Source organism: Rousettus aegyptiacus, unplaced genomic scaffold, assembly GCF_014176215.1.
Source record: "Rousettus aegyptiacus isolate mRouAeg1 unplaced genomic scaffold, mRouAeg1.p scaffold_m13_p_6, whole genome shotgun sequence".
Classification (NCBI taxonomy): domain Eukaryota; kingdom Metazoa; phylum Chordata; class Mammalia; order Chiroptera; family Pteropodidae; genus Rousettus; species Rousettus aegyptiacus.
Genome location: NW_023416309.1, coordinates 84,779,335 through 84,805,374, shown reverse-complemented (window position 1 = coordinate 84,805,374; position 26,040 = coordinate 84,779,335). Strand labels below are relative to the sequence as shown.

The 26,040-nt window shown below is 37.5% G+C and overlaps 2 protein-coding genes and 1 pseudogene across 6 annotated transcripts in view; 1 reads left to right on the top strand and 2 right to left on the bottom strand.

Moving 5' to 3' along the window:
- AP2B1 (adaptor related protein complex 2 subunit beta 1) overlaps positions 1 to 16,858 on the bottom strand; it is a 99,940-nt gene extending 83,082 nt beyond the window's left edge. For 2 of the 3 annotated variants that reach the window (XM_016124174.2, XM_016124313.2), the window contains exons 1-4: positions 16,726 to 16,858; positions 11,873 to 11,933; positions 7,063 to 7,168; positions 2,777 to 2,912 (exon numbers count right to left, since the gene is read on the bottom strand). In XM_016124174.2, coding sequence (XP_015979660.1) covers positions 2,777 to 2,912; positions 7,063 to 7,168; positions 11,873 to 11,909 — 279 coding nt within the window. In that variant the 5' untranslated portion in view covers positions 11,910 to 11,933; positions 16,726 to 16,858. Of the gene's footprint in view, positions 1 to 2,776; positions 2,913 to 7,062; positions 7,169 to 11,872; positions 11,934 to 16,535; positions 16,658 to 16,725 lie in introns of those variants that run through there. The other variant, XM_016124232.2, reaches the window with a different exon arrangement.
- Positions 16,847 to 25,921, top strand: PEX12 (peroxisomal biogenesis factor 12). 3 transcript variants are annotated; one of them, XM_036222492.1, is made up of 4 exons: positions 16,847 to 16,932; positions 22,537 to 23,044; positions 23,341 to 23,894; positions 24,690 to 25,089. In XM_036222492.1, exons 2-4 carry the CDS (start codon positions 22,919 to 22,921, stop codon positions 25,087 to 25,089), a joined length of 1,080 nt encoding a protein of 359 aa, XP_036078385.1. In that variant the 5' UTR covers positions 16,847 to 16,932; positions 22,537 to 22,918. The 3 variants fall into 3 exon arrangements, with proteins under 3 accessions (XP_036078385.1, XP_015980334.2, XP_015980245.2); XM_016124848.2 differs by lacking the exon at positions 16,847 to 16,932 and adding an exon at positions 21,699 to 22,436; XM_016124759.2 differs by lacking the exon at positions 16,847 to 16,932 and having other exon boundaries at positions 21,701 to 23,044; positions 24,690 to 25,921.
- On the bottom strand, positions 19,536 to 19,654 carry LOC118604487 (annotated as a pseudogene).
- Positions 25,922 to 26,040: the final 119 nt, after the last annotated feature.

Below are 26,040 nucleotides of genomic sequence, written 5' to 3'. Positions count from 1 at the left end.
GTACATTGGTTAGACATCTATATAGTTCATAAAATTATCCCAATTGCACCTTCCCTCCCCTGACCCCCTAACATATTAATGCTAACTGCATTCTCTATGCTGTGCTCCCCATCCCCATGACCATCTAGCAACTACTAATTAATACTTCTTTAGCCCTTCACCCCATTCTCCCAGCCCTCCAAACCCCCACTCCTTTGTCTGACACCAAATTGTCCACTATATTTGTAAGTCTGTTTTTGATTAGTTTGTTCTTTTTATTCCTTAGATTCCGCATGTAAGTGAAATCATATAGTGTTTATCTTTCTCTGCCTTAAATACCTTCTAAGTCCATCAAAGCAATATCTTTTTCCATCTCCTTCCTTTTCATATGTAGGGGTTTTATTTTCTTATCCTTTCAGCCACTCTATCTTTTGGCTGGAGCACTTAATTCTTTTTCATTTAAGGCACTTACAGATAGAAATGTAGTTGTTACCATTCTTTATGTCTGTTCTTGAGACATGATTTTCCTTCTTAAAGAAGTCTCTTCAACATTTCCTGTAATACTGGCCTGGTGGTGATAAATTCCGTTAGCTTATTTTGTCTGGGAAGCTCTTTATCTGTCCTTCAAGTCTAAATGATAGCTTTGCTGGATAAATTATTCTTGGTTGTATATCCTGGATCTTCGTCCTGTCAAATATTTTTTGCCAAGCCCTTCTGTCCTGCACAGTTTCTTTTGAGAAATCAGTTGCCAGTCTTATGGGTATTCCCTTATATATAATACTTGTTTTTCTCTTGCTGTTTTTAATTTTCTTTCTTTGTATTTAAATTTTGGCATTTTAATTATATGTCTTAGTGTAGGCCTCTTTGGATCCCTGATTTTTGGAACTCTCTGAGCTTCCTGGGGTTTTATGTCCATTTCTTTCATCAGGTTAGGGAAGTTTTCCATCATTATTTTTTCAAACAGCTGTTTAACATCTTGATTTTCTTCAGTTATACCGAACAAATATTTGGAGCCTTAATAGTGTCCCATATCCTCCTTAAATTATTTTTATAGAGAGGTTCAGCTGCAGGCCAAATTTAACCCAAGCCTCTACCCCTCCAGGGCCACCTGTTAAGATTCAGCAAGCAATCCACAGATGCTATGCTTATAGTTGCCTCAAAAGGCCACACCAGAAACCGAGGCCAGCTGTCTCCAGTGTGAGTCTAGGCGCTGCTCAGCAAGAAGCACCTGACTCACTGAGTCTATTCCAGGATGTGGCTTGGGTGGAGCCCCAAGTTGGGGGAGGCAGGGTTTCAGGGAATCCTCTGTGTGGAGTGACCTCTGTTATACAGTTTGATGACATCACAGCTCTGGTGGCACTGTATCTGTGCACTGGAAGGGGGGAAGGCTCAATAGGGAATAATGGATACCGCCAGCACTTCTGTACAGAGGGAGTCTCACCTGGGCCCTCACTATGACAATAGCTCCCTATAAGTCCCTGGTGCCCCCTCCATGCAGCCAAATCGGCACTGATGCTCAGAGCAAGCAGGTTCATCACCGTGAAAATCTGCTTTCAGATGTGGCCTCTTTAAAAAGGAGCCTCAATCTCACTCAGTCGCTTAGACTGCGCATCCACACATCCTCGCCCTGTTCTACCTTCTGCCATTACAGGGTGATTTCCTGGACTTCTCCCTAGTTGTATGACTTATTCATCTAGATCTCTGGTGATTTTTCCTTGCTGCTGCTCTTTGTTTCCATCACAACTTTGATTTGGTTGCCAGAGGGATGAACAGAGCCTCTATCATCTATGCCATTTTTTTTCTCTCCCGATATTAAGAAATTTAATGGTCAATTATTTAAGATGTGACAATGGTATTATGATTATATTTCAAAAAGAAATCTTACTCTGACAAATAAAAGGATGAAATAATTTTTCATCCTTATAATGTTTGGGGTTTGCTTTAAAATTATACACTAGGAAATGGGATGAGAGTCAGGAATGTATGGGGGGTATAAATTAAACAAAACTGGTCATGGGTTAGCAACTACTGAAACTATGAAATGAGGTGTAATTTATTACAGCATTCTCTTTAACACGTTGGAAATGATCCATAATAAAAAATTTAAGGGTGTGGCTCCATAGTGTAGTGGTTAGCATGTCTGCTTTACACACAGAAGGTCCTGTGTTCGTGCCCTAGGTGGAGCTACTGACCATACCCCAGGTATGCCAGGCTCCGGGTGCACCAGGCCCTGGGTACATGCCACGAGCATGTGGGAGGAGACAGCCTGCCTTCAGAGATCCAGTTAAGAGGAAATGGCAACATCCATAGGTCAGGGGTGGAAGTGGGGGCGGGGGGAAATTTAATCAAATGTTGTAAGACTTATTAATACAAAATAAAGTAGCGGCTCCTGTAGTTTCTACTACTTCTGACCTGCAAGCATAATTTCTACAAAGATAAAACAGAAAAAGCCACAGATTACTGATACTACAATAATATGCCCAACCTTTGACAGCCTTGGAAGTCTTTGTCAGCTCACAAAACAATGAGGTTTCACCTGGTTTTCTTCTTCCATCTGGCAAGGATGCACTAAGCCCAGCTAACAGAAGGCTCACCATATGGTCTGAATTGGATGACAAGTGCTGGCATATAAAACGCCTAAAACACGAACATTCTTAGTCACTGCCAGTACTTCTCTGGAGGCCCTCTTTTGGAACAGAGGTTGCTTATTTGCATGCAGACGCTATATCAAAAGACACTTTTAAAAAGGTTATTTGAGGTAGAAGAGATTGCTCTTGAGTCTTTAGAGAAAAGTTACCTTCACAAAGCTGTTGACGGCCATGATAGCCATGTCTGGCTGACTTTTGGCGTAGTTCATCAAGTAGAGATACACAAGCTTTTTTAGTTCTAGGTTGTCAGTCTGCATACAGTTCACTACATCTGGAAAGAGAGAGCTGAGAGAAGGGAAAGTGAATTAGATGTTGGTGCCAAGCTGTTGGATAAAACATGAATAAATTGCTTTATTTTACAAAGTGATCTGACACAAGGACAAATGTCCCCTAAGATGGTGATAATTGCAGAATAATGTAATTATTAAATAATGAATTACTAAAGAAATTGTAGTACTGGTCTCAAGATCTCTAAAAATAGATTTTTAAAATTTTTTATTATGAAAATTTTCAAAGTAAAAAAAGGAGAAAAAGCAATATAATGAACCTCACGTATCCATCACCCAGCTGCAAACAAATATGGGTACATGCTTGATCTTGTTTCATACACTCTTCCTTCCCCATTCCCTACCCCATCTAGTTTCTCTGGATTATTTTTAAACAAATCCTAGATATCATATCATCTCACATGTAATATTTTAGTGCATATCTTAAAGAATATTTTTTAAATCATTATCTTTATCACACAGAAAAACTAATAATTTTCATATCATTTCATTGCAGTTGCAAAGCATTTACAGCTGCTGTACTTTTTAATTCCTATATTTATCCATACTTGCCTAATGGGAACTTATTCAGTTAGCTCCTGAGTCCTTATTATAGAACCCTCTATTTTCAATAGCTTCCTTGCTTTTTGGCAGAATAAGATGCTCCACCCAGATTTATTTGGTATAGTTCTAACTCCACAACTGGAATCAGTAATTTCTCTCCGACATCCTAATTCCCTTTTAGTAGAATTTATTTATTTTTAATTTTAGACATTCAGACAAATGAACATTTCAATGTACTCAAATATAAAAGAAGTTTATACTTTTCCCACGTTCAAGTCATTTCATGATTTACCATTCTCCTAAAGCCAAGGAATGAAATTTATGTTTCCATTCACAAAGTAGCAACATTAGTTTGGAAGGGCTGAGCTTGTCAGATTTTTAAAACATAATCTGCATCTTTTAAAATATAGGTTAACCATATTTTTAAAAAAATATAATTTTATGGGAGGTTAGCAATTAATCTTCCTCCTAAGGCTTTATTATCAAAGTACCTTACACATTTTAAATACTTCTAAATATCTTTCTACTAGCACGAAATGAGAAGCAAATGTCCATATATTTCTACGGAAAAGAGAATGACAGATTAATTGATCATATGGTATAGCTTCTGCACACACACAAAAACAATATACAGAAATAGAAATTATTTACAAAAAGAAAAATGGACTGCAAGCCAAAGACTCTACCATATCTCCAATGAACAAATGACTTCTGCCCTGGCAGGCAAACTACTTGTTTAACTTGCATGAATGCACCTCATTCAGTTTCATGTACATGTAGATATTTAACGAACTACTAATAAACACTCTCCAAAAATGTGTATTCTTTCCATTTCCTAGGGGAATAGTTCAGGTGCAAAAGAGCTATAAAACAAGTAAATACAGGTGAAACATTAACCAATAGTAAATTGAAGATCCTAAAATATTTCAGTCCAACAATCTGCACAAGAAGATCTTGATCAAGAATCGTCAGTTCTAGAGGTAAAGATTGTTAAGAACCAATTTATAAAGCTAGAAACCTGAACCTTCCCATATGGTACCCATTAGTCACATGTGGCTTGCAATGTGGCCAATCCGAACTGAGATCTGTTGTAAAACACACCTGTATATTGAAGCTTAGTATGAAAAATATAATGTAAAATACCTTACTAATAATTTTTATACTAATTTTATGCTGAAATGATACTATTTTGGGTATAATGGGTTAAATAAAATATATTATTAAAGTTAATTTCATGTATTTTTTTACTTTAATTTTAATGTGGCTATCAGAAAATTTAAAATTATATATGTGGCTCACACTGTATTTCTATCAGATAGTACTGAACTTGAGGTTACTTGCAGTAGAGACTGAAATATAATAACATACGAATAGCTAATTTCTTTGAGCTATCTTTTTAGGCACAGCAGAAATCTTATCGCTATCAAGGGTTCTGCAACTATTCCTATTTGCATGGATCTCCCTTTTATGGAACTCTTATTGCTTTTAATGTATACTTCCAAGTACCTAATTACTTAACTATTTTATAATTATGAAAGCTAAAAGACACCTACTATCCTTTTGTTTGAATTATAATATGTGGTACAGTGCTGGGCACAAAATAAACAATCAGCAATTAGGAGATTAACAAATGTCATTTACTAAGCATACAAAAGGAAACTCAAAGAGTTTTAATATAGAGAAATAAACCTGGTGAAACCACAAAAGCCCCACCAATGAAGTATGCTTTTATCAGTTCATTTATACTGATGCTCTCAATCTAGAGTTATTCCTTGGCAAAAATAAATAAATAAATAAATAAATAAATAAATAATTGCCAGTGGCTAGATAGATCATGGGTAGAAAACCTACAGCCTTGGGCCAAATTCAGCCCACCACCTACCTACTTTTCTGAGTTGTGAGCTAAAAGTGGTTTACAACATATGAACACTTACAACTGATTTTGCTGCTAGAGAGAATACTTTTAACTCCAATTAAGCAAAATGTTATCAACCCAAAAAAGAATCCCAACTTCTCATTAGGACATGTATAGTACCAAAAAAAACCTGTCCTTAATTATATTTTTAACTTTATCAACAAAATATTTGTGGTAAACTGTCTTCTCTCTTGTTATATAATTACCTACCTAATATCCTCAATTTTTTGCCTCAGGGCCTGCTATGTCTAAAAAATTTACTATCTTGCCCTTCTCAGAAAGTCTCTGTGTAGGAGTATTTTAATAACTCTTTCTTATAACTGGATATCCTCCTTTGAACCATTAGAGCTAGACGAATGGTTGTTTTTGTCTTTTTTAAACCACAAATGGTAGTTTCTTAAAAGTCGGTTGCAATGTGGAATCTGAAACCATATCAATAAACTTTCTGTACTTGGTCGCATTAAAATCCATTTGTTTATCATTTATTTTGAATAGATCTTTTACCCATGCATAGTTTTGTGACATATGCACTGGTCATCTGGAAAATATTGGTTCAATGACTTAAGCAGATCTTCTTGATGTTGGCACATTTTCATTACATAACAGCAAATAATCACATTCATTAATTTCGCCACCAATCTCATCAGAAAAGTCTGTTAAGTACTGGGAAGTTGTCAAATTCACAACAGGGTACAAGTTTTCCAACATTCTCATTTTACTTTAAAGCTTGAAATTTATCTACTGCCAATTTTTTTCCTTTGAAGTGAGATTCACTTTGTTCATTTTTGATAAAATGTCTCCCAAATACCAAAATCTAATTAACTATAATCATTCTTTCACATAAAAATGGTGTTCCCAATTCAAACGATCATGCAAGGGCTTTTTTTCAAGTCAACTATCACTTTGCTGTACAGCAGAAGTGCTTTATGCATAATTCCTATGTCATCATACATATTATTAAAAATGGTCAAGGTTTAATAAAATAAACTTTTAATGCTTCATGGAGGACAGTCCTAAGTTAAACTGCCCTTTTTTTCCTCTAAGTATATGGTGGCGAAAACTATGATTACTGTTACAGTAAATGGCATCACTGACTTGATTCATGATATGGTATTAACACAATGAAGAAGGCAAAGAACACCTAAATATTATTCTAAGAATAGCTTTGGCTTCTTGGAAGCCCTGAAAGGCTCTTGGGAATCCCCAGGGGCCTGCAGATAATCCTCACTCATTTCCAAATGATCTTGGCAAACTACAGAAATAAAAAGAAACAAACAAACCCAAAAAGATTTTGTTAACAACGATATTTATCTTGAATTCAGCAAATGAATGAATTGTAAAGCTGAAAGCACTGACTTTGCCAATCAAAGAACACATGAACCTCTGCTTCTCAGTATATGCTAATCATCTTTTAAAACTACCTCAGCAACAGATTTGTAACTGTGCCAGCTTTTAGATTTTATATTTGTATGCGACAAAATCAGACTGGTTTCACTCTTTGAAAAACAAACAAACAAATACGTAAATCACAGAATATAAAAGCAACTAAGCTTCCTGATGATGTTATCAGGGACAAACCCATTCTTACAGGTTCTGTAATCATAACACTTTTAAATGAAAAACAGTAAATAAAAGCCACAAAATAGGGTATGGGTCTAAACTTAGCAACAGTAGGAGTAATTAGCCTTACCTAACATCCTTCCCCACAGTCATAGCTGCAATCACTTTCTTCACAGCCTCCTTCCTCTTTTCTTTTTTTTCATTGTTGAGTTCAGCCTTTAATTCAAAGATTTCTCCTATAAATACAAATAGATGAGTTCCCAAGATCAAAGAACTAAAACAATATACTGCATTATGTAATAAGTAATATCACAAAAGCTGACCAGAGGCAGGGCAGCAACTGAAATAAGATTATTTAAAAATGTATAGAGTAGGTACAATTAAACTCCCTAGAATGTTAACTGACCTATTCATAAGGACACCATCTTTGGGTTAGGGTCAGAGAGGAAGATGCAATCCAGATGTTAGGAGTGGGAAAAAGCAAATCTCATGATATCTTACTACAATGAAGAAAAAATGGCATCAGAGGGACGATCTCTCATTAGCATTTCAAGGTTCTAGGGACAAAATAAATGTAGGCAGGGAACAGGTTCACAAATAAGTGTTTTCAAACCCAAAAAGACTGCAGGTATCATCTCGTTCACCCACTCTCAACTTTACAGATAAAGAACTGAGGCTCAAATGTCTCAGAGTGAGTTAGCAACAGAGGGTCTCCTGAATCCAGAGGTTTTCAACCTTGATCACACATTATTACCTGGAAGTACTTAAAAATAACAATGCTTAGACTCTGCTTTGACCAAATAAATCATTATGTAAAAGAGTAGAACTCTTATGTTCATACTTTTTTAAGTTCTCCCAAGTGATTCTAATGGAAAACCAGGGTTCAGAATCACTGCTCTACTCTAATTTAGTACTTTAAGAAGTCAAAGGGGCAAGGAGGGAGAAGCTAATAATGGGCTTTAAGACCCTATCCCAGTCAATCAAACAACATAAATAATAATCTTGAGAATAGTACAATCTTCAATAATAGTACAAACCAGAGTCATTTCTAAAGGTAATCTTGAATGACTGCTCAGGCCCTGCACTGTGAAATGTCATGGCTACTACTACTATTTTAAGGCCAAGGTTCATTTACCTTCACAAAGCTGGAGCTGAAATAAGAGAATATAACATACTTCAACTGGTTTTAAAAGAAGAAATACACCACTAAGCCAGGAAAAAAAAGTTGACTACTCCCACTTCAATCTTCTATCTATACCCTTAAACTCTTCTACAATAGTGCCTCATTTTCTACCCCCTTTATGACTGTTCTTTTGTTCATTTTAACCAAACATCATTCATCTTCTAGAAATATCTAGGATAGCAAACTATGTGATCTGCTGAAGCCTCTAAATGGGAAGGATGAAAATGGTAAGAAACACAGAAATTGGAACACTAAAAAAAGCATGTTACCTCAATACCCATTGCCAACAAGGTAATCAAATTAATGTTACAAAAAAATGTTTTATTTAGTTTTACGACTGCAAAAAAAGCACAACCAAAAAAGCTGGACCCTGTTAAGAGTCATTCTCCTCTTCACCAAGTCCTTTGCTGCCAAATCCAGCTCTTAAAGGTCCTCCCATTATTTACTTGTGGCAATAGCAATAGACAAGCAGCAGGGTTTCAGAAACTCTAAATTGTGAATAGCAGCAGGAGGTGAAGTAGCAAAACAGGATGTAACTGAAATTATTCCAACTCCAATAGCATAAACTTAAAGAATATGTTCCAGTGGCAATTCTGGTGGGTGTTGCAGGAAGTAAAACACAGTCTATCCATTTTTTTAAAATGTGGTATTTACCCAGCCATGATTCATCTGTAAGTCTCAAAATTTTATAAATTTCTAAACAGAAAAAGGTTACCAGGACCCATTACAGAGAAGGTTTGAAGAGTTAGGTGAGTTTTTAAATTATAACTTTTTATGTCATCATAGATAATATCTTGGTCTTCAAAGCTCACAAAATGTTAACAAATACACACATTTCAGAAAGAGAATTGGGGGAGGGGGAGCTGAAAAAGCAAGGGGCCAAAGGCTTTTATGAGGTATAAGCAATAAATATAGAAAGGAAGAAGGTGGGGGCCAAGGCGGGGACACTAAGTGAAGCAAAGTATTTCAAACATACTGCAACTTTATTAAATTCTTATATTTTTTTCCCTCCTCATTCCCTTAAACAAATGTACCGAGTATTGCCAGCACCTAACAATAGTTCTCAGTCTTGGCTAAGCATTAGAAAAATCTGGGGAGCTTATAAAAATCCTCACACTCTGGCCATATCCTAGACCAACAAAATCAGGGTATCTGGGGCAGTGGTGGGGGGAGAGGGATGGGGGAGAGGAACAGCAGGGAGAAACTGGACATCAGTATTGTTTTAAATTTCACTGGGCAACTCTGTTATGTAAATTGAAAGCCACTGACTAGTACATAGTTGATATAATTAAGCAACTAACCATGGAGTTTCCTGTATTATAACAGAATAATTTGTTTACTCTTATATAATTCCAAATGACAGAACAAGAAAGATATGCTTGTGCTTTCTAGAAAATGTTCTGTGCTCCTTGATTAATCCGGGCCACTATAGTGTGCCTATTTTTTTTTTTTTAATCATTTCAATCTTACAGTTGCAAGATTCCCCAAATGTTAACATTACGCCACATTTGCTTTATATTTTTACTTTCTAAATATATTTACTTTCTAAATATTTACAAGGTTTTTTCCCAAATTAACAGTAATCTACAGACATGTCTCTTTGGTTCTAAATGTCAGTGCATAATCTCTAAGAACAGGAATTACCCTACATAATCATGACACGGTGATTAAAATCAGGAAATTTAACATTGATACATCATTATATAGATCTTACTCAAAGATCTTGATAATGTCCTTATAAAAATTTTACACCTATCCCCCCTGGGCCAAGATCCAATTTAGGATCATGCATTATACTTATCGTCATGTCTATTTAGTCTCATTTAATCTGAAACAGTTCAACATCTTCCAATGATATATTTTTTTAAAAGCACAGGCCAGTTATTCTATAAAAGCCCTCAGTTTAGGTTTTTCATGGTATTCCTTCATAATTTTATTGAGGTTATGCATTCGGGAAGGCATAATTCTTAAATGACAGTATGTTCTTCTCTACATCATATAAGAGGAAATGATGTTAATTCGTTCCATTATTGGTGATGTTAACACCAAATACTTGGTTAAGATGGGAAATGCTAGGTTCTAACACTATAAAGTTACTTTTTTTCCCACTGTAATAAGTAAGTAATTTGTAAAAGAATGCTTTTGAGACTATTTGAATATCCCATTCCTCATCAGATCTTCACCTGTTATTTTAGGATTCAATGATGACTCCTGCCTGAATCAATTACTACCATGATTTATGTGTATACATGGATTTATTGTTCAATGGATTACAACTACTGTGATCACTTTTTTAAATTCCCAAATTATCTCAAATTTGGCCAGTGGAACCCCTTTCAAGCTATGCTGCTCCTTGACATGGGCAATCATCTTTTGAGCACTTCCTTGTTTTACATATTCATGTTCATCTTGTACTTTACCTTGACTCAATCCTGGAATCAGTCATTTCTCCAAGGAGTCCTGATTCCTCTTAGTGGGAAATGATATTTAGAAACCAAGATCTGGGTATTAGGTGTCCTTTTGCATCTACTCTAATTTGAAAGAAATTAGGATATTTAATCCAAAACTCCACCAATGTTCAGGTGTTGAGAAAACATGACTCGCACATAGTAGGCCCTCAAATATTCACTGAATAAATGAATAAATCAAAGTAGAAGGATGCCACAGAATGCTCTTCAAGACCACACTTAGTTAAATGTGGTCTTGAAGGCTGAGGCCAGTAAACATAGGGGAAAATTAGAAAGATAAATTTGAGGCAGAAAAGTTGTCATATTTCCGTCACCAGAAGAGAGGAGAAACGGTACATTTTGAGGAGGCAAGTTTTTGGAGATTAAGAGGAATGATAGTCAGTGTCATACCCAGAATAGTTCAGTAAACATCAGGACTACTGAATACAAAAGCATGGAATTCTGAACCAAAGGAATAAGTAAAGCTCAGCTGTGGGGCACAACAGGCTGAGAAGAGCTAAATCGGTCTATTTTGATGGGAGGACCATCCATGGCACTAGAAATGAGCTAATTTTTACAAAAGATGAGAAGGTTGGACTTTACCAAGAAGAATCTTTAGTTCCTAGGCTAACACTCAAATGTAAAAACCAGTATCATATTTCTGATTAGAAAGATGATGAGGTTAATAAATTTGAAGCTACTTAAGTAATCTATGACCTAAAAATTATAATATTGACTTTAGAGGTTTCCCCTTTTAAGTACAAAAAAATGTAAAAGCCTAGTCAAATAATTAAGTAGATCTATCTGGAGGGATATGAAAAGATCAAGTTCCTATGCATTGTTTTAATGATCCCTTTTTCTTTAAAGATAAATTTTTAAAAATCGTATGTATTAATATATGCATGTATATGCATAGAAAAAGATTGAAGTCACATTTGAGTTTTCCTCAGAAACAGGAATAGAGAGGGAGAGAACTTTCATTTTTACTCTTTACATATCTATGTTTAATAGAATTCCTTGTCATGTTTATTTTCCAGTAAAAAAATAAGAGAGAATAAATGTGCACAGATCTATTAATCTTCAATGGCTCAATGTTGGATCCCTTCCTTTCACTAAAACTGAAATTTCAAGTCAAATTAAAAACCTATACTTTAATAAATTCCTTAATACACTTGCTGTAGAAGTAGCAGATCCCCAATGTAACTGTCCACAACATGTATGTCTTAGAAGCCAGGAATATTCTACTTGGGACAATCTTATACCACAACTTCTGAAAAATCTCAAAGTTTTGATCAGGTTCTCATACTTACCTTTTTTATTGGTTGTGAAGTATTTGGAGTCAGTCATGGTGTTTGGAGCTTTAATGTGAACCTATAGCAAGAGAAAAGAATTCCTTTACTCAAGTTATTCATGTACAGTAAGCAGTCAATTAATTTTAATAACATTTATATACAAGAATTTTAGTATTCAAAATTGAGTAACTTCTTCCTTCCCATTATCATTGGTGAGTCAAGGGTTACAAAGATAATTAAGAATGTAACTTTTGCCTTAAGGAGCTAATTGGGGCAAAATCTAAAAGGCAAATGGAATGGAGCAATAATCTGAACCCACCCTGGCTTTGTGATTTTATCCACAATTATCTCTTCGAAGCCTCCAAAATCTAACGCTAGACATTTCTGTAAATACATCTTCAGTTAGTCACTCAAATATTTAAGGAAAAGTTTGTTTTGAAAGATTTCCCCATTACTTTCCCTTCAGAAAAATCTTTTTACTTCCCTGCCTTGAGGCAGTCACTCTAAAACCTGTATTCCGAAGCAGTATAAGGTCGAAGGAGAAAACAATTCTGTCAATCTATTCACCATTACATGTAACTTTTAGTAAAAGGAATCTCAAAAAAAAAAGCCTAAATTAGTAGAATAATATTCTTTCATGACAAACAGAGAGAGGCAAACATGCTTTATACATGTGTTTTTTAAACTAGTTTTCATATGTCCAACTATCTACACTTAGCCTGACAGCATTCCCAAAGAATATCAGTTTACAGCTTAAAACAAGGCAAAAAACTGAGATATTCAGTCACATCATACACAAAAGACGATCAGAACTGGCATTAAAACTTAAAAGAACACAGATCTCAGCCTCAGTTTTAATTCTTCTGTTCCAAAGTCCAGAATTATCCAGCTGACACCTTGCTCGACCAGTAAAACAAATAGGGCATGGACTGGTCACACAATGAAAAAATGTTTTCTGATTTGAGAAACTCTTAAGACTTCGTCCAATGTACTTAACTTCTTTGAATACTTTAAATTTTTTCTTTGAATGACATTCCTTCTGCTCTGAAAAATGAGTATCCTCTTCCCCACCACCATCAACAAAACTTAATAACAAAATTTAGGACAGATGCCCTGGTACCTGCTCATTACTGTCAAGTCAAAACAACACAAGTGAGAATATATTCGGCAAACAATAGTAAATATGGATCTGAGAGAAAAGACCTAAGCACTAAACAAATCAATGTAATTTAGAACAGGAAAAAAAAGCCAGAAAACATGAAATAATGAAAAAAGCCTTGCTCAAATCTCATCTCTAGCATGTGCTATTTGGACAGTCTAAAGGAAATCAGACTCACTTGCTCTCTTTCCAAGGAACTACTTACTATTTATCATTCTGATTCTTATATAATAGTGCTTTAGATTTTACTAGAATTTCCCTGAATTATCTGTTAAGAAGTGAGCTAGAACTCACAAACATCATCATAGAATGAAATCTGATTTTGATAGTATTTGTTATAATTAAAAATTAACCTGTAGAAGAGGCTTGCCTTACAGAATATATTCATAATGCCTTTCTAGCAAAAATTCAAAGAATGTTAAAATCACTTAATCCACTCAAAATATAAACTAAAAGTGAAGTAGGCAAATTGAAGAAAGGAATCCTTCACATAAAAAACATGGAATAAATATGAGGTTATTATCTAAGAATTTACATATACAAAGAAAAAAAACAGTATACAAAAATGGTTACTAGAGCCTGACACAAGGGCCACAGCTCAAGGCCATTATGGTCTGTCTAGAATGTTCTTATGCCATTCGAAGTCCTATAGATCATCAAACTTAAAACTTAAGATTTAAAAACAAAATCTGCTTGGAATTTTTTACCCAGTTTCTTTGAAAAAAGGCACAAAAATCCATTGTTTGCCAAAGCTCTCATACACATACACATATATTAAATTCTTAATAGTTTTCAAGACAACCTGTTAAACAATAAATTAACCTAGTCTTAAGTCCTACCTTTATTAAAAGAGCCACACATTTCATTACCTCCCCTAACAAAGTTCATTTTCAAGGAACGTATTTCTGTCCTATTCATTGTATTAAGTGTTTCTAACCAGAAATTAATGTACCCACACACAAAATCTCAAGGAACAGGAGAGAATTAAGTAATCTTAGATCCTAAATTAAGAATACCTGCTTTTAAAAAGAAGGGAGAAACATATCTGTCTCAACTTACACTGTTGTAAACACCAATAATGAAATATCCCTTACCCCATATTGGCAGAAAAATACTGTGTCAAGTCAGTTCCTCCCTTAAATCAAAATTCCAAGAAACATGAAACTAGCCTAAACAAAAGCAAATAAGAGGTGGTGGTTGCACAACACTGAACATTGTGCATTTAAAACGGTTAATTTCTCTGGTCAGATAGAAGAGTCTTTGCTGAGGGTCACACTGAGCACCGAGCTGCTTCGGGGGCATCTTTAGGTGTCAGTAATATGGCAGAAGATATCAAGACCAAAATCAAGAGCTTACAGACTGCCTCTTTGGAAAGTCGCTTCCCCAGGAACTGTTGGCAGAACTACCTAGACTGCCACCACTGTAAGGCAATGACCCCTAAAGGGGATGATGTCTCCGTGTGCGAATGGCACCGGCATGTGTACAAGACCCTCTGCCCCATATCCTGGGTGTCATCCTGGGAAGATATGAACTGGTTCCACTCTATCCTTCTCTCAGGGAAGTGAAAGGGGTCCTGGGTACATCCCACCCTGGGATCCTGAATCATGGCTTAACTAATGATAATTACTTGTTAAAGTTCTTTTTTTCTTCTTTTTTAAAGAAAAGAAAAAAAAGGTTAATTTTATGTTATGTGAATTTCACCTAAAAAAAAGTTTTTAAAAATAATACTCTTAATCACATGCCAGAGATGGACATAACCATATTCTCCAAATATAGGATGGTGAAAACTGTTGTCTGCATTAGAAGCCAAAGAAAAAGCAGCCAAGATAGAGCCCAAGAAGCAAAATCAAGTATTTACTGAAGAGACTCAAAAATCAAACTCTCGGACGAAAAAAAATACATTGTTCTTTCAGGACAGCCCCAAGAAAAAGCAAAGCTATCATCCTACCTTTCTACCAGAAGAAACTAGACAAGTCCTGGCAGTTCTGAGGACCTGCGACATGGCCTAGGGACATTGTTAAAACAACAAAGCTGCCACAGTCAAAGCACACAAATCACTCTTACTTGTCCTAGCCCAGAGTGTGATGTCACTGCATTTCAGAGAAGGCTTTTCTGCACAGGATTATACATCTAGATTTAACATAACCTAGTTCTACTAAATATAGATTGTGAAAGTCCCTTCTCTTTGTCTATTCCTTCCTCCCTCCAGTAGCCCTAAAGAGAATAAGGCCAGAAAAAAATTAATAGGGTCAATATTATACAGTAAGAAAGCAGCTCAAAAGTTTTACATCTAATTTTTAACTGAACTACCAATAAACTCTGGAAAACTTAAACCTAGAAGAACATGTCCTATCTTATTCAGTCCTTGTTCTGCTTGGTTCAAACCTGTGCCTAAAATGAAATATTTTAAAATATGAATCTTTTCAAGAGAAAAAAAAAGACCTGGACTTTATTAAGTATCTTAATTTATAGAATGTTAGCTTTATATTAATTTTATCACCCAACTTTCAGTAAGTCTGCAGAACACACTCCCCTTTTGCTTCCTTGGATGATTAAATTGTTAAGACACCTGCAAACAGTTCTCACCTTACAACTACACTTAGTCATCATAGGAATGTGTTACACGTTTTCTTGTACAGCTGCATTTCCTTCATCTGCCGCTTTCTATTATTACTTTGTAAGTGTACCCTGAGGTTAGCAAGAAAAGTATACTAGAAAGGTTATGAATAATTTAAATTGTTCCACACTGAGTCCACCTTCTTTGTCATTCTGCCTTTTCTAAATTTACTGCATTTTCTTTACTCTAAAAAAAATTACATTTATAACAGTGTTTAGTATTTTAAAAACACTTATTAAAAATCAAAGTTTAATGAAGCATCCACACTTAATTCACACTGCTTCACAATGAAACAGCCAAGAGTTCAGCAAAAGACTGTTCCCCAAATAGAAGACTGCTCTGAAAACAAAACAGCATAAATAAATTCTTTGGATTCAAAGAATTTGGAAGTAACAGGAAGTTCCAGTTTCTTTGCCTCCGGCTTAATCTTCAGCCTTTCTCAAACCAGACCATTCCTGCTAAATCCGGTAAGAAAAAATTCTGAGCTAAGATTTACCCCGACTTGCTTCCCCCTCTTTCACATTAGGTCAGTTCTGGAGGTTTGTCTTCCCTCTCCGTCAGGAATTCCTGTTCTTTTCCCAGGTGGTCACGATTCTAGGGATTTGTTCCTCCATTACGAGGTGGAGGAGAGGTGTCTCTTCATCTCAAATTACAGGAGACCAGCGAGGTTTGCCTATCAATGGGCAAATCTTTGAGGGAATCCCTTTTCCCCTTTACTAGCTGGACACGTCGCAGGCTCTCAGTGAACGACGCCAAGCTACGAAGGTTGGTTCACTTCTCGGCCTCCAGCCTCAACCCGCCACACCCCTGGCCGCTGTCGTTCCTAACCCTCCAACTTCGAACATATCTACCCCCAGCTCCAGTCTCCCCCAGCTCCCAGCTGCCACACCCGAGGATTCCCTCACCCCGCTACAGCGGTGGAATCCTTTTCTCCAACCCGCTTCCTCACAACGGTCACACCCGACGGGCTCACTCCATCCTCAACGGTCACGCTCCTAGGATTTCCTCTCTTCTGCCCACCTGCAACCCATCCTAGAGTTTCCCCCATCCCCATCAATGAGAGACACACCCCAAAGTTAGCTGGCTTTAACTCACCGGAGGCAAGGGCGGGGGGTGGCGGCAGCAGCCAGAGAGCACGGCCCGAGTGGTGTTGTAATGGTTTCCTGCACGTCACGGCTCCTTTTCCAGGTCTAAGCCACTGCGCAAAACTCACTTTGCCAGAAACAAAGATGGTGGACAGGAAACTCTGGCGTCAGATAACCTCGCCGCATGACGTCATTCCCGCGCGCGGGAGAACCAAAGGTAGGCGATCTCGTTCACCTTGGATGTGGAAGAATTATTTGATAGGTCGGGAAGAGAACTGAGCCCGGCGGCTCAGATGATATTCAGTGTCTAGCCGAAGGGATATGTTAAACAAGCTGACATTCTCTGAACGTTTCCTCGCACAGTTCTCTAAAAACCTTACACAGAGAGGGTGAAATATCCTGCTGCTTTCTTAGAGAGAGAGAAAAAAAACAAACCCTGCTTATTTCCCAGGCCAGTTCAGGAGTGTAGACAATGGTGATCAGCCCAGGACTATGGCAGTGGGACTAGAAGAATGGTCCAAGGAAAGAGCCTGGAATGGTATCAGATCTGAGTTCAAATCTCTGCCCTGCATGTGACTGGGAAACTTACTTAATGTCTCCTCAACCTTAGTCTTTCATTTGTGAAATGAAGTCTCAAATGATTTCTCTTGGGGTTGTGAAGCTTAACCAGTATAAACTACATAAAGCGCCTAGCATGTAATAGGTGTGCTTATACAAAGGTTCCTTTTGTTAACCACAACCTAGAAATCTTTGTACCTTCCCCTCGATTTTGCTGTGAACCTAAAACTGCTCTGAAATAGTCTTAAAATGTGGTGAAAGAGCGTGGGACAGCAGCTGAGGAAACCAAAATTCTAAAGGGACTAGGAGTAGTCAAAGAGGTAGAGGAAAAGCAGACAGTTTGAACGTTTAAGGCGGCTTCTAGAGTTCTATGAAAATAGGAACTATATCAGTCTGTTCATTCTCCTATCTTTGAGACCTAGCCTCCTACTCCAAAATTTGTTGAATGAATAAATGTAGTAGTCAGTTGCCATAGAGATAGATAAAGGTTGAAAAGTGTCCAATGATTTAGCAACACAAAGGTCTTTGATGTCACTGTTGAGAACATCAGTAGAGCTACGAAGGAAAAAGCCATGCTTCAGATGTTTGAGGATGAGTGAGAGGTGTTCAAATGAAATCAAGAGTTACAGATAACTCCACCAGAAAGTACAGCTGAAAACAGAAGAGATATAGGATAGTAATTGAAGGAGAGAATAGCAATATATATATTTAAATATATATATTTAATATATATTTAAACTTCTATACTCACAATTTTTCTTTACAGTATCCCTTTAACAATATCATAAGTCCAATTATCTCTCCTAACCATATGACTTTAATATATCTATCTCTAGCCTTGACCTATTCCTCAAACTTCAAAACCAAATTGCTAACCATATTTTTCAACATCCCTATCCTTCCGTCCCCTTACGATTTGCTTAATTTGGGTAGGCCATAATTACGAAATTACCATTACAGAATTGGTAATTTCGTAATTATGGCCTACCCAAATTAAGCAAATCGTAAGGGGACGGAAGGATAGGGATGTTGAAAAATCCATTCCAACTACACTCTCAGAAGACAGAGGTGGATTGTATCAAACAGATGTCACCAGAAAAATCTTAAAAGAACTTTGATTCCTATCTCTTCTCCATTCAAAAACTTTCAATAGCTCCTCATTGCCTAATATTTCTGAAACCTACTCTTACCCATTTTACCCATCTCTCTGCCTTTCCTTTAGTTTTCTCATCTACAAAATGAGAAAAAATAGTAATAGTCAATCATAAATTGTTACGATGAATTAGTATATGTAAAGCACTTAAAACTACACCTGCACATAGTATGGACTATGTAAATATTTGTTATGATTTTGATTATTTCAATAAATTACCATCAACTGCTCAAGGTGTTGTGGCCGCCAGCCCCCAAAAGACACACGGACCACCAGAACTCAGTGAGTGAGTTATAGGAAACACTCTTTAATCAGCCAACTGGGTCTGCCAGGGGTAAGCAGATCCCAAATCAAGCAGCCCCGAAATGTAGAGGTACAGGGTTTTTAAGCCCAAAATCCCAGTCTTCATTCTGTTTAAATACAAAGGTCTATCCTTCTTCTATTCATTACCTGTCAACTCACAGGTCAGGTGCATAAATGGGGTTACAGAAGCAGAAAGCTTGTTTAGAATGTTATGTTCCCATAGTGATAATCAAACAGTAATTTCCAGTAAGAGTCAATTTTTCAGCCACCACAAAGGCAGAAAGAATCCTAGAGGTTACTCTTCTCTGCCTTAACGGATACATCCAATCCATCTCCAACTGTCAATCCTACCTTCAGTATATATCTCAAATTCATCCAATTCCCTCTATTCCACCTCATTAGTCTAACCCAGGGGTCCCCAACCCCTGGGCCACGAACTGGTACCGTCCATGGCCTGATAGGAACTGGGCTACACAGCAAAAGGTGAACAGCAGGCAAATGAGCAAAGCTTCATCTGTATTTGCAGCCCCAGCGCTAGTATCACCGCCTCAGCTCCACTTCAGATCATCAGGCATTAGATTCTCATAGGAGCATCAGTCCCTGATGCCAAAAAGGGTGGGGACCGCTGGTCTAAGCCACCATCACCACTTGCCTGGACTACTAGAAACTTTGACTCTCTTCCCAACCATTACCCATACAGCGGCCAGGTTTTTGTTAAACTTTTTTTGAAGTTTAACAGTCAATAAAATGCACACATCATAAATGTAGAGCTTGATGGATTTTTTTTTCTTTCTTTTTTTTTTTAACGCCTACAGCACCTGGTATTACGAGGTGGTCTCCCATCCCAGTACTAACCAGGCCCGACCCTGCTTAGCTTCCAAGATCAGACAAGATCAGGCATATTCAGGGTGGCATGGCTGTAGACCTGGATTTTCATAAACTAAACAACCATATAACCATTACGGGATCATCTTTAAAATATAAACCTAATCATGACTTTGGTGTATAAATCCTTTAATGCCTTCCCATTGCACTTGGACTAAAATCCAGGTTCCTTCATATCACATATAGTCCTGTCTACCTCTCTGACATCATTTTATGCCTTTCACTCATTTCCTCATTTCCCCTTTTGCTAGATGTTGTAACCCTCAAATACGCCAAACTCTTTCCCATCTTAGGGCCTCCACAAATATACTGTTCCTACTGCTAACATTCTTTTTTCCCAAACTCCTCACATGGCTAGCTCCTCATAATTTAGGTCTCAGTTTAATTGCAATCTCCTCAGAAAGGCACTCCCTGGTTACCCAGTCTAGAAGGTTCTGTCCTCCCAGCCCCTACTTTCACCCCAGGCTTTACTCAATCTATAAACTATATATTATTTACTTATCTCCCCTTCCCCCCACTAAACTATAAATCCCATTAGAGCAGACACACCTGTTTTTATTACTACTTTAAACCCAGCACATAGCATAATGCCTGGCATATAGGAGGTACTCATAATTTATTAAATAATTGACTGTCCACAGGCAAAGTACTAAAACTAGCTTTTAAGACCCTCCATAATGCACCCAAATCCAATTTTCAATATACTTTCTACTATTCCTTTCTGTGGCTCTAGGGTTAAAGAAAACTGAACAATTTCCTTCTCATGTCTACTTCATGCTGCTCTGTTAGCATGGGAAGCCCTGCCACTACTATAACTTCCCCTAAATGTACTCAACTTTTGAGGTCCACCTAATCCACAAAACTTTTTCAGTGGACATTTGCTATGAGAGGTACAGGAGGTACCAGGTTGCATCATTGTATTTAAAGCAAATGACAGAGGTAAGCTGAGATAAAATAAGGTTAGAAATACATTATTTTCTTTGGTTTTAGGCCTTTCATTTAAGCTAACTTGAACTGTGTTATTTCTCCCAGCTGGTAGTTACCTCTTCCATTAAACCCACATGTTAACCTATCTGATGGCTCTTAATACCTTTTAACATTAAGTGCAATCACTTTTTATCTATCTTATCTATTAAACTATAAACTTGAGGGTGGGATTTCTGGTGAGGTGTTTGTTGGCTGTAATGATTGACATGTTACTTTTTAACTACCTTTTCTTTCTCCCATGTAATAACTACTTTTGAGTATCCTCAAAGGACTATTAATCAAGGTGTTTTGCCCTCCTTTGGCTAAGAGTAAAACAGTGTAAAGGAAATCTCAACCAAGGTAGGTCAATAAGAATTAGAATCATAAGTACAGTGACAGGAATTTGTTAAAGCTCATTCTTTGCAACAGTGTCACCTGGATGAGACTTTGCTAATTCTTGCTAGAGATACCCAATAGGATTTTGTAAATGTGTAGTTTCTGTTCCTTCAGAATTGGCTTTCCTCATTTTGTTAGCTACTCCATATATTTCTAACAAATTTTTTAGTTTAAATTGGCCTGTTTCTGTTGCTTTTAACCCAAAAAAACTAATTGATATAAATGTTTAATTTCCCACTTAATGCTATTTCTCAACTTCGTCTTTTTGCTGTCAGTTCACTTTAGAAAAGCCTGCATATATAACAGCTACCATTGATCAAACACCTAACATGTACCAAGTGCTTTATACAGATATAATATCTCTAGTCATTAAACTATGTAACGTAAAAATGTTGTGCCAAAGTGACTTTCTTCGGCAGTTTTTCGGTAGAGTGAAAAAAACTTTTTAGAACTATGAGCATTACTTGCAAGATCTTCTCTCCTATTATTCAATTAAAACCAAACCTTGTTTTCGAGGGTTATTATATAAACTAATTATCAATTTTGGACAGTGAATAATACCATCTATTTCTAGCTATTTAGCCCGGGGCGGGGGTGGGGGGCGGGGGGAGTTTTGGAGAAGACCGATTGAACTTTAATTCTCACCCAAATTCCATAAACTGCATCAGCGATTCAATCAAGGCAAGGTAGCATACAATGTAAAAGCATTTTGCAAACCGCAAGGTAAATTACATTAACTTTGGTACACAATGGAAAACACCTTTTCTGTCAAGCCTCCCCAGTAGAATTCATCAGGATCACTCCATCTTAGCACAGCATTAGTATTGCTAATATGACAGAACTTACCACGACAAAAATATGAACAGTTTTTATCTCGTTTAACAAGTGCCTAGAGTTACGCTCTAATGTAATCAAACTTAGAAGACAGGTAAGCTACCAGCTTGGAGGATAAGTTCTGAGAGGCCGCAGGAACATTTCTCATTCTAATCATCTTTCCTTGTAATTGGTGGCAATAAAGCTAAGGCTTCTATCTGCAGCTATGTCGCTAAAAATCTTTCCCGGAAGGTGGCAAAATATAAATTCACCACCACCCCTGTCGCGTGCGCACGTAGTCTTTCCATCTCCACATTCCCTTTATCCCTCCACCCCTAACTTGATCGGCCGCGGGAACATAGGCCTCAGCAGCGGTTCAGAGTGCGATGCAAAACCAGCTAAAAGTAAAACCAACGGAAACGCTCCCTCTCCACGCGAATCTCCAAGAGCCTCATTTAATTTCAGCGGGGGCGGAAGAGGAAGTGATAGTGGGGTAATAGATTTCTACTTCCGGTTTCTGGACTAGAGCGTCTCCCCTCCGCCGCCTTTTTCAAGCACCAGCGACTTCCATTTCCGGGTGCGGCTTCTGTCATAAAACTGAGACCTCTCTTCAAACAGCGTCGTGGGTCCTTTGCGCCTCGTCTGGGGTCAGCGCGGAAGGACGGGCACGGGCGGGGGTATTTTGCAGTCAACAGCTGGAGCTAGTCTTTGCGTACTGAGCTTGCACTGGCATCTCTGATCTCTTAGAGCCGTCTGATTTTTGAGCCCTCAAGATTGGGAGTCCCTGATTCGCAGCCTGCAGGACTGCACCTGGAGAGGACAGCGATTCTTCGTCCACACCGGTCCCTCATAGTCACGCTCTGCCCAGTGAGGTGCAGCATTTAACAAGTCACCCCTCCCCTACACACTTCCTGCTACTTCTGCATTAACTTCGTTAACTTCCTTGAGACCCCTCCCCTCGGCCTCTAGAAGAGGTCTTTCCCCCAAGTTCCCATTAAAATTGAGAGAAGCTTCGGGTATCCTGCAGAAAGATTACCTCTAAGACTGAGCACCCATTTGATACTAAAAACAAGTTCATGCTTACTAGAGAGTTCGTGGGCAGATTGAAACCCAGAGCACACAGGAAGCTATGGCTGAGCACGGGGCTCATATCACAACTGCTTCTGTGTTGGATGACCAGCCATCCATCTTTGAGGTGGTAGCTCAGGACAGTTTAATGACGGCAGTGAGACCTGCTCTTCAGCATGTGGTCAAGGTAAGGTATTAATTCTTTGAATGCTTGTATGGACTGGGTAAAAACCAAACCAATAATTTGGGTTTATTTCGTACTCTAGGTTTGAACTACCAATTAGCAATAGTTCATATCCTATGTTGAGTCCCTTTTATGTGTAGAGCTCTGTAATAAGTACTCAGCACTTTAGAGAGGATAGGGTAAACCCTAAAAGGAGTGGCTTATTTAATCTCAAAGTGTAGAATTTAGAGGGGGGAAAGGAAATGTAACTACGAGACATAGTAGTTGTGAAATGGAATGTCATTTATAATTTGCTTTAGGTTCTTGCAGAATCAAATCCTGCCCACTATGGCTTTTTTTGGAGGTGGTTTGATGAAATCTTTACCCTGCTAGATCTTCTGCTCCAGCAGCATTATCTTTCTAAAACCAGTGCCTCATTTTCTGAAAACTTTTATGGCTTAAAGCGGATTGTAATGGGGGACACACACAAGCCTCAAAGACTGGCCAGTGCTGGTCTCCCAAAAAAGCAGCTTTGGAAGTCAGTAATGTTCCTGGTTCTTCTTCCCTATCTGAAAGTGAAGTTGGAAAAGCTGGTTTCTAGCCTGAGAGAAGAGGATGAATATTCTATCCATCCCCCTTCTTCCCGCTGGAAACAATTTTACAGAGCCTTCCTGGCAGCCTACCCATTTGTTAATATGGCCTGGGAAGGCTGGTTTCTTGTACAACAACTTCGATACATCCTAGGAAAGGCTCAGCACCACTCACCACTACTAAGTCTAGCTGGAGTTCGGCTAGGTCGGCTTACAGTTCAGGATATACAAGCTCTGGAGCACAAACCAGCTGAAGCCAGCATGATGCAGCAACCAGCCAGGAGGTAAGGCCTTAACATTTCCCCCAAAATTTTAACGAACTCTAAAATCTTATACTAATTTTATGAAATTCATCTCCTTCAGTCCACCTTGAGGTATTTCATAAAATGGTAGAAAAAATTCTAGTATCCATAGAACAAGGTTTGCCATCCTGAAAACCTTCATCATACAGCTACATTTTTGTGCACACTAGCTATGTGCCAGGCCCTGTGCTAGGTGTTTGCTTTATGTACATTATCTTAAGCCTCATCACAACCCAATGAAATAAATGCATTATCCCCATTTAACAGCTGAGAAAACTTAGCCCTAAAAGCTTTCCAAGGCCACATAGCTAAAAGGTGGCAGAGCTGAGATTCAAGCCAGATCAACAAAATTTTCAAGACTGTGCTCTTAACCATGATGCTATACTGCATTTAGTATTCTCCTAAAAGTTCAAATGCATATTTCTCAATACTGCTAAGTTATTTTTTTAAGTGAGTTGTTTTTCTAGATATACTATCTTACACCAAAAAAAAAAAAATCTATGTAATCAATGTCTCACTAATCTTTCTTGAAACACAAAGTAAAAACCCTAGTCATTAAAAACAAAGCTTAGTTCTTACGTTCCTAAAATACTATAAATAAGAATGAGAGAATCATTTAGAATACAACTTTAAGGTGAATGTCAATCTAGCAACTATTCAATCCTCATAATGAATTGGTGTTGATAAGCCTAAGAACTACATTTATATTAACCGTTCTGTGATTATACCTAAACAAATACTTTTTCTTTTTGCCTCCTTGTTCTATTCTCCCAACAGTGTTAGTGAGAAGATAAAGTCAACTCTGAAAAAAGCTATGGGGGGTGTTGCCTTTTCCCTCTCTACTGGCCTTTCTGTGGGTGTATTCTTCCTGCAGTTCCTTGACTGGTGGTACTCATCTGAAAATCAAGAAACCATCAAATCATTGACTGCCCTGCCTACTCCACCACCACCTGTGCACCTAGACTACAATTCTGATTCTCCCCTGTTACCCAAAATGAAGACTGTGTGCCCACTGTGTCGTAAAACCCGGGTCAACGATACTGTGCTTGCCACCTCTGGCTATGTGTTTTGTTACCGCTGTGTATTTAATTATGTGAGGAGTCACCAATCTTGTCCCATTACAGGTTATCCAACAGAAGTACAACATCTAATTAAACTGTACTCCCCTGAGAACTGAAAAGTATTAGCATCTTACCTCGAAACAAAATCATTGCACTATAAGGCCACAGGGCTGGTTTTCAGCATGGCACATAGTATTGTTTGATACTTCTCAGCCTCAAATCATAATTATATCAATTTTAAACAACTATTTCTTTAGAAGAATAAACCCATTGATCTTAACCTCTAGCCTGCTCTCTAGACCCCTGGAGTTGACCAAGCTGATTAGAGTAAGAGAATAGAGATTGGCAGGGAACATGAGGGTCAGTGTAGAGGAAGTAGATAAAAGAGGATAATTAGTGCAGAAGCTTTTTCTTAAAGAACAAAGAGGTATAGAAGCTCTCAGGAAAAACCCAAGTTAGACCTCAAAGTGGGTGGTGAAGGGGAAGCAGGTCTTTTCTTGATGAGAAAGGTTTATCTGCCTCTGAAGAAGAGGTTTTATCAGTTTGCAAACAATGTGAAAAGTGGGCTTGCTCTTTACAGAAACACATTCGAAAAACAGCTCCTTTCATGTGCTGTGACCCATTTGTTAAATAATATTTGCTGTAGTTTATCAACTTTTAAAGATTCCTTTATGAACCATACATTTCTTTCTTGGGGAACTGATTAAAGGCAAATAGGGGTTGAGTGTATATATAGTCTAAAGATTTCCGTGTGAAAGCAAAGCTAATAAGCAATAAAAAGATGAAGTAAAATACTGATCTAACCGTGTGAAAAGAAAAGACCTTTTAATAAGTTCTTTCTACCTGCTGTTAAGAGTTTGCTAAACTGACATGAATTATTCTGGCTATTACTAAAGTTTCTATGAAATGCTTAAATACATTTTAAGAATAAATGTTTTTGGCAAAGAACTGTTCCATGTTGTCATGATCATGTGGAAACTTAGAGATTACTTGAGGTATTTAAACTAAATTTTCATTCGGGCCACCTTTGACTTTTGGGGGTATTTTTGTATTAACATTTTGCTTCT

Bases quoted from the DNA above. Each gene is read 5' to 3' on its own strand.
- PEX12 (XM_016124759.2), top strand. From the start codon at position 22,919: ATGGCTGAGCACGGGGCTCATATCACAACTGCTTCTGTGTTGGATGAC. The intron at 23,045-23,340 runs GTAAGGTATTAA...AATTTGCTTTAG, and splicing joins CTCTTCAGCATGTGGTCAAG to GTTCTTGCAGAATCAAATCC. The intron at 23,895-24,689 runs GTAAGGCCTTAA...TTCTCCCAACAG, and splicing joins ATGCAGCAACCAGCCAGGAG to TGTTAGTGAGAAGATAAAGT.